Raw genomic sequence first — 8625 nt, 5'->3', positions numbered from 1 at the left:
AGTATGTTGGGTTACTGTCTGGAAGAGCCTTTATCTATCCTAGCCAACAACTCGACTGAAGGTATCGCCTGTCTGGCTTTGTTGTTTGTCGAGTAACTTTTAGTTATGTATATGTATGCTCTTATGTTATTATGTTGGCCCTCAAAGGGGATTTCTTACCCTGGCTTGCATAATGCAGTCTGGGTAGTATAACAATAGTTGTCTTCACACGGGAGAGGCTAAGAGGATAGTAACTTCTCAGTTCATGAGGCTGAATGCCTCAGCAGTCTCCATCTGGTGCTGAAGGCTTGGAGGATTCCTGGAGAGCCACCTGTCTTTGATCCATCCATTTTGGAAAGCCAAAGAAACTGGGATCCAGGGTCAGTAAAGATAGCAGTCAGTAGCAGCAGCAACAGTGGATGCACTCACCAACAGGGGGTAAAGGCAGCAGGCAAAAGGCACCAGATTTGTCCTTCCATTTCCTTGTATACCAGAAGGTGCAGCGCTCTCTGGAGAAAGGTGTTTTCCCTTTCCAAGAAATACCCTTACAGTCTTGCCTAGGGACTTTTCTCTTAGTGGATTCCAGAGCCAGTTAAATTGACAACCACATTTAAGCCTCACAGCCGCTAAAGCTGCCTTCTTTTCCCCAGAGAAAGTGTTGCCCTGATATCCTTCGGTCTGAGGCTAAGCCTGATAATTAGGAATACAGATTTAAATTAAAAGCACATTTGGTAGTATAAACTGAAATTATAACATAGGCCTATAAGAAAGAAAGTGTCTTTGAAAGAATCCAGCTGTTTTCATGCTTGGAGGTAGGTCCTCCCTGCTTGAAGATCACCACTGAGCCCAGCAACCTCCTGGGAACCATATGTGAAGAATAACACATGATGATGGGCTGAGTCTGGTCTTTCTCTGGATTGCCACTTCCTGTGAGCTCTGCAGTCTGTGCTGCATACATTGGGACTTGTGGCAGGTCTCCTGTTACATGACAACCCAGCCTCATAGTGTATTGATTTCATAAGTTACAATGAGTGGGAGAAGCAGCATTTTCATGTGCTTGTCTTCAGTAGCTCATGTCAGGTCTTGGACGCATCTCTGGCTTTTGTCAGAGCTTGTCTGAGTCCTGTGGTGGGAGGAGGGGTAAATTGGCTCAAAACCATAGTCCAATATTTACGGTGAGGCTATGGAAGCTTTATTAATTAATTTATTAATTAGCCTTATCAAACCATTTTTACATGCACTTATACATATCCTTGTATGTGTGTGTGTGTGAACATGTACGCACATGCATGTGGACAACATATGTCTACCTCTAGAGTCATTCTTTTCCTCAGACCTTGGTGTTTGAGACAAGATCTCACTAGGACCTAGGGTTCACACACTAGGGCTAGATTGAGTAGCCAATCATTTTTGGATTCTTGTGTGTCTGCTTCCCAGTCTTGGATTAAAAGTGTGCCACTGGGTTAGCCTTTTCACTTGTGCCACTGGGCCAGCCTTTTCACTTGAGCTCAAACTCAGTTCTTTCTATTTTCAGGGTGAGCACTTTACTGACTGAGCTATCTCCCCAGTCCCAGTCACACTCTTAAAGTTGCAAATGTGAGTTGCAAATGTGAGGACCATGGCCATCCTATTCCTGGGAGAGTCCCCAGAACTTAATAGTGTTACTTGCTCATTTGACTATTAATGAACATTTTTCTAAAGTAGAACTTTAGGGATTAGGGGTTTAGATCAGTTGTAGTTGAGCATGTGCTTAGTGTGTATGCCTTCAATTTACAGGAGAGAGAGAAAGAGAGAGAGAGAGCAACATATCATTTAATGGGTCTTTTGTTATAGAGATATTAATACTGTATTGTTTGAAAATGTTCAGTTTGCAACTTTGCCAAGAACTAATTCTTCATATTTCCTCTTTTATTTTGCTTAGTATCTAAATTCTTGTTTTCCAGACTTGAAGCCATTCCAGTATGGCTTACCTTGGACTGTTCTCTTTGCTGGCCTTGCAAAGTGTGGCCATAGGGGCCACTTTCCCCGATGAAACCATAACTGAGTGGTCAGTAAATATGTATAATCATCTTCGAGCCACTGGGGAAGATGAAAACATTCTCTTCTCTCCACTGAGCATCGCCCTCGCAATGGGAATGTTGGAACTTGGGGCTCAAGGGTCTACTCTGAAAGAAATCCGCCATTCCATGGGCTATGATGGCCTGAAAAATGGTGAGTTGCTTAGGTTTGATTTCTTCCAATTATTTGAGTTTAACATTGAGCTCAGTCATATTGCCTTATGGCAGAGGAAGCTATATTTACTCAGGGTAAGAAATGATCTTATTTCATGAATATGCCTGGGAGGAGGATTGGGAAACAAGAACAGAGTCCCTTCCTATTTCCAACTGTGGCTGAATCTAAGGAAATCATAGCTTTCCAAAAGTGTTATTTAAATCACCCTCTGTGCTAAACAATATCCAAAATGATTCTGTCTAGGAGAAAAGGTCTGTCTTAATCAATTGTTATACCAATAAATAAAAAAGTTATAACTGTGATGGATTCTATAAAGAAAAACAATGTGGTTCTCTAAGAATATCAGACATTTTACTTAAAATCTACAGTATTCTCATTATTTAGATAATGGGATTTTTGAAATGTTATAGCATTATAAAAATCATATATATTAGGGAAAATCATTTTGACATGGCATGTGATCTCTGTTTTAATGTTCGTATGAACTCATTCATTGGAAAGTTAAAAAGAAAATTTCTAGTGTATTTTCTAGTTATGATATTTAAAGTTTGGTGAGAGTAAAATTTAGAAGAATATATTGAATTTTAAGCTAGATAATTCAACTGCATTCTTCTTGATAATCACAAAAGACAAATTTAATGAAAATAACCTTTTTTATTTTGTACTTTGAAAGTAAACAACCTAAAATATCTCTCCTCTGTAAAGTGTAGCAAAGCAACGATGAAATGAAAAATACTATCTCTAGGAATGTGGCTCAGTAGTAGAGTACTTGGCTAACATGTGCTAAGTAAGTCCTGTGCTTGATCCCTAACACTGCAAAACAGTCAAACAAACACTCTGTCACTAGATAGTATTAAGCTGGAGGCAGTTCATCTGAGCATGCAGAAGTAGGACTGGGGTTTCCTCATCCTGTGGGTGTGAGGAGCAACCTGCCTGTTTACTGCTCCCTGTTCTCCTCATGTCCGTCACCATGTTAGAGTGATCTTTCTTCTGAGTCTTTTATTGTGTCTGTTCCCCTAATAAACTTGTTCTTTGTCATCTTGCAGGTGAAGAACTGTCTTTCCTGCAAGAGTTTTCTAACATGGCCACTGCTGAAGAAAGCCAATATGTAATGAAAATTGCCAATTCCCTCTTTGTGCAAAATGGATTTCATGTCAATGATGAATTCCTGAAAATGATGAAAAAGTACTTTAATGCAGAAATCAATCATGTGGACTTCAGTCAAAGTGTAGCTGTGGCCAACTACATCAATAAGTGGGTGGAGAATCACACAAATAGTATGTTCTTTCTTTCTCTACTTAGCTCTGTTTAAACCATCTTTCACTTTGGGAAGTGTTTGTGACTCACTCCTTTTGTAAGTTAGATGTAAGCATTGATTGTCTACTAATTATTTTGTATAGATTATAGTCCATTGAAGAAACACTGTTTATGAATGAAGATTAAAGAAAGATGCTAAATATGTTTCCATGCATAGAATTTTGGTACTGATCATCTGACATCTATGCTGCCTGGTCAAGAAAATTCCCCTGCATATCTGCTGTACAGAATTTTTCTTACTCTGCTTGATAAATTAGGTAGAATGGTAGTTGGTGAGTGTTCTAATTGTAAGATTAAAAATAGAATAAGAAAGATAAAAATCAGAGTTTAAAGATGCTTTTTGCTTTTACAACCACAGTAGTTGATAATTTTTTTTTTCTTTTTGAGACAGGGTCTCCCTGTAGCCCCAGCTGTCCTGGAACTCACTATGTAGACCAGGCTGGCCTCAAACTCACAAAGATCCACCTGCCTCTGCCTCCCAAGTGCTGGGATTAAAGGCATGTGCCACTGTGCCTGGCCTGATAATTGACTTTTTAAAATGAATAAGATTTATATTTCAAAGAAAATTTAAAATTTTAAACTCAAAAATAAGTGGAGAATTAGAATAGCATGCACATTTTTATTTTTAATTCACATTTTAAATGGATTTAAGATTTCCAGGTGTAAATTTTTCATCATTTAATTTCCAATTAATCAACAAAATAATTGAAATTAAAATCTAAAAATTGAGGCTAATTAAAAGTAGATGTATGCATGTATGAAAACTTTAAAAAAGTAAATTTATTAAAATATAAATCTTATTCATTTTGCTCAGCATGTAGGAGTCTTTGCTCAGAAAACATGAGGACCAACAAGAAGACAGCCAGCACATATAAAAAAAATTAACCTGGGCATATCCCCACACATGCCAGTAGCCATAGCATTTAAAACTATGGGAAGAAACAGAAGGGTCCCTGGAGTCTGCTGGCTATGAACCTAGCTCCAGTTTCAGTGAGACGTTGAGATAGAATACGACATGTAACATCTTCCTCTAGTCTCTGTATATGTGTGGACAATCATACCCACACATGAGTGCCTCTCTCTCTCTCTCTCTCTCTCTCTCTCTCTCTTCCCCCCATGTATCACTCTAATTCTATTGCTCTCTTTCCCATAATCATCACTAAAGTCCCCTATTCAAGGAACAAAAAGAAAAGTGATTACACCAAAAACAGCCCCACTTTTCAACATTTTTAAGCATTCAAAGAGATTAATTATCTCCCTAAAATATATTGTATCATTAAAATCCATTACTTTTCTAATTCTTTGGGCACTTTTAACAAACAGCAAAACCTGCTGTCTTTCAAAGCAGACTTGAAAAAGATCATTTAAAATGGTAGAAAATAAGGTATCATGAATTACATTGGCTTTTGGTCATCTGTTTTTACCTTGTCAAAAGCTGTAAGAGGATGTCCAAGAGTTTGAACTGGATGGCACGTTACTTTTTCAGTAATAAACCCGGCAGCATTAGGGCTCTTTGTATTAATGGTTCCACATGCACATCGTACCGAGGGAGCAGAGAAGGCCAAGAAGCCCTTGTATGTGGGGTTGGTGGTCTTTGTGTCAGGATGCTATTAGGTGTACTCTTGCTTTGGATGCCTTTAACTGCTAATCATATAGTCATGTGTGTATGTGCATAGCATTTTTTCCTTTGGAAGGAAGACACCTCCTACTTTTTTATTTTTTTTAGAAACTTACCATGCATATTTAGGGACTACTCTGCCAGAAGGTAGTTTTGATAATCCTTTTGGTCCCCCTTTCTTTTCAATTTAATGTGAATTTTTTCTCTATTTTGCTTAAATAGATCTATTGAAAGATTTGGTATCCCCAAGGGATTTTGATGTTACCACTCATCTGGCCCTCATCAATGCTGTGTATTTCAAGGGGAACTGGAAATCACAGTTTAGGCCTGAAAATACCAGAACCTTTTCCTTCACTAAAGATGATGAAAGTGAAGTGCAGATTCCAATGATGTATCAACAGGGAGAATTTTATTATGGTGAGACATTTTGTTTTTTTTGTACTGTATCAACAAATTTTGCAGAAATACCATTAAACATTCATTATTCCAACTCCTCGTGAATATAACTTGGACTACAGTTCAATTTTCTTGGCTGCATTTCCAGGCTCATCGTTAGACATGACTGAATCTTATAGACATTGACAGTTTTCCAATACGCTTTAATTTATAAAGTTAATTGCACTTCCTGAGTAGCTGTATTCGCCTAAAGTATCTGATACTGGAATGGCGAGATGGCACCTTGGGTAAAGTGCTTGCCAAGCAAGGATGAGGACTCTAGGTTGGATCCCCAAACCCACTAAAGCCAGACTCTGTAATTCCTGTGCTCCTATGGCAAGATGCGAGATGGAGACAGGAGATTACCTGTGAGCTCATGACTGAGCTAGCTTGGTGGACACAATAAGGAAAAAAAAACCCAAACAAGAGAATCTGCCTCAAAAAAGGTGGAAAGTAAGAACTGATGGTCGAGGTTGTACTCTGACTGCCATACATGTTTCATGGCATATGTATGCCCCCCTTGCACGCACATTTGCACACACATGCACACACACATACACACATATACACACAGATAAAAGAAAAATAAAACCTGCTATTGGGCAAGAACATTTTGTGTATCCCACAAAACCATCTGCTTTGGGATGGTCTTTAGCTGTATGGTCCACTAATCACCTGATTTAGCTACAAATGTTCTTCTTGCATATTTTTCCTTTAAAATTTAATATTGTTTTTGTGTTTGAATGCCCAGACACCGTTGTTTATTCATAATTTCATTTACTGAGAGAACTGAACTTCATGAAACAATTCAGTATCTTTGGCATTATTTTCAATGCTGTTTCTTTGGACTCTTCAGAAGTTTAAGGTATTAGTCTTTCTAAATTGGATTATAGTAATTTGTTAAACCATAAACAGAAATGTAATTTTAAGCCAAATATATGTTAGAAATAACAGTTTATTCATTTTAAAATGTTATATTAAAAGTCTATAATCATATCTAATCATGCTAATAGTCAAAATATGAAAGGAAAATAGTATTACATCTAAACACTTGAGAAATAACAAAAGATATTATACTTATTGTTGAAGACAGGGAAACTTTAAAATAATGACAGAGGTCTTTGTTGTAAAGACTATATATTTGTATATACATATTTATGTATAGACATATATTTATATATGCCTAGGTAACTTTGCTAAATTCATGGTACACAAAGTAAATTACCTCATTTACCCCATTACCTAACTTGAGGTCTTTACTGACACAGACATACTTCATAAGTGTTATATGATTCTTGACTTCATTTTAACTTTGCAACTTGGGCCTTGAAGTTTGTAATTGTGGAAATAATATAGTTAATGTGATTTATGCTCAACTTGAAGCTAAGATCTTTTTTTTTACAATGTTTTCATTGTGTTAAGAAAATTTAATTCTTTGATTAAAAAAGTAAAATAAGTCAAGAGAAGTTAACAAATATGAAATAGCTGGAGAATTCTCAAATATATTTTGTGGGGCTGAGGATTCATTTAATTTCAGAGCCTACTTTCAAATAAATCACTGTTTTGGATGCCTGACTTATTTTCTAAACATTATTTTCAAGCATACTAAAGACCCAAACAACAAACAAACAAACAAACAAACCCTAAAAGCACTTTTTAAAAAGGTTTGGCATGGGCTTTAAAGCCTTTCTTTCCTTTTTTTAAGGGGAATTTAGTGATGGTTCCAATGAGGCTGGTGGAATTTACCAAGTCCTGGAAATACCCTATGAAGGAGATGAGATCAGCATGGTGCTGGTCCTGTCCAGGCAGGAAGTTCCACTGACCACGCTGGAGCCTCTGGTCAAAGCGCAGCTGATAGAGGAATGGGGAAACTCTGTGAAGAAGCAGAAGGTAGAGGTGTACCTGCCCAGGTGAGAAACTCCTGTGGTCCTTTCCACATGATGGGCTAGTCCAGGCAGTCTCTCACCAATGTGTTTTAAATGTTCTTGTCCTCGTCCTCGTCCTCGTTCTCCTCCTCGTCCTCCTCCTTGTCCTCCTCGTCCTCTTCGTCCTCCTCGTCTTCCTTCTCGTCCTCCTCCTCGTCCTCCTCCTCTTCATCCTCCTCCTCCTTGTCCTCCTCCAAGACCGAGCTTCTTATATGATTCAATATTCTTAGCTTCATTACCGAAGATTTTTCAAGACTGTCATGAGCATTGACAGTCTTCTTTTGTGTGTGTTGTGAAAGTTGGTAACAGCTGGAGAGGTAAAGCTCTGACATTGCTGGAAGCGTGGCAAAGAAGCCACTATAGCAGGTGCCGACATATAATCACAGACAAACAAGAAGCCATTGTGCTCAAAATCCTCCATGACTGAAAGAATAAGATCTAGGTATGGCCTTTACTATCCTGACTTTACTTCCCCAAATTCACCTCAGACCTCCCAGCACAACAGTGTCCAATACACATTGTTATGTTTCTTGTAGTTATACCACATATTCTTTTTCCGTGTCTCAGACTCTCCATTTGTATTCCTGCACTGACCTATAGTGCCCTCCTCCAGATACTGCTTACTTGGCCTTCCATCAGTGTGTGACACCAGTGTCTCCACGAAGCCTTGCCCATCACTTCCTTGCTATCACCTGTCTCATTCTATGTGAAGCTTACTCAAATATTATTTGCCATAAATACCAAAAGATGATGAGTATATTAATTATAAAGTTGAATTACTCTATTTCATTAACTTATATTTATTCCATTTTGGAGTTGACATTTAAAAGTTATATTTTATGTAGATGCCCACTTTTCCCCAAATCTTAGCTGATAGTTTGCCTGTGTAAATGAAGATCTATTTCGAAGTACAGATATTTGTAGCTAGAAAATTATATAGTCATCATATATGTAAATTTATGTAATGTACAACAAAAACTCGCTTAGTCTGCTTATGAAATTTAAGGGAGCCATCTCCTTATCGTTCATATTTTTATTAGCAAAGATATAACATGCCTCGATTTCCATGATGCAGCTATGTGAAAAGATTCTAGTTTGGTCTCCTCTCAAACTGAATAC

At 37.8% G+C, this 8625-nt stretch overlaps 1 protein-coding gene across 3 annotated transcripts in view; it reads left to right on the top strand.

The window, feature by feature from the left end:
- Serpini1 (serpin family I member 1) overlaps positions 1–8625 on the top strand; it is a 93507-nt gene that overhangs the window by 60443 nt on the left and 24439 nt on the right. For all 3 annotated transcript variants that reach the window (XM_008830132.3, XM_008830131.3, XM_029562079.1), the window contains exons 2-5: positions 1923–2190; positions 3258–3488; positions 5369–5563; positions 7287–7491. In XM_008830132.3, the coding sequence (XP_008828354.1) occupies positions 1941–2190; positions 3258–3488; positions 5369–5563; positions 7287–7491 (881 nt within the window). In that variant the 5' untranslated portion in view covers positions 1923–1940. The remainder of the gene's footprint in view (positions 1–1922; positions 2191–3257; positions 3489–5368; positions 5564–7286; positions 7492–8625) is intronic.

This window comes from Nannospalax galili, unplaced genomic scaffold (genome assembly GCF_000622305.1).
Source record: "Nannospalax galili isolate Female #2095 unplaced genomic scaffold, S.galili_v1.0 scaffold33, whole genome shotgun sequence".
Taxonomy (NCBI): domain Eukaryota; kingdom Metazoa; phylum Chordata; class Mammalia; order Rodentia; family Spalacidae; genus Nannospalax; species Nannospalax galili.
The sequence above is the reverse complement of the archived record's forward strand: the minus strand, read 5'-3'. Positions and strand labels throughout refer to the sequence as shown.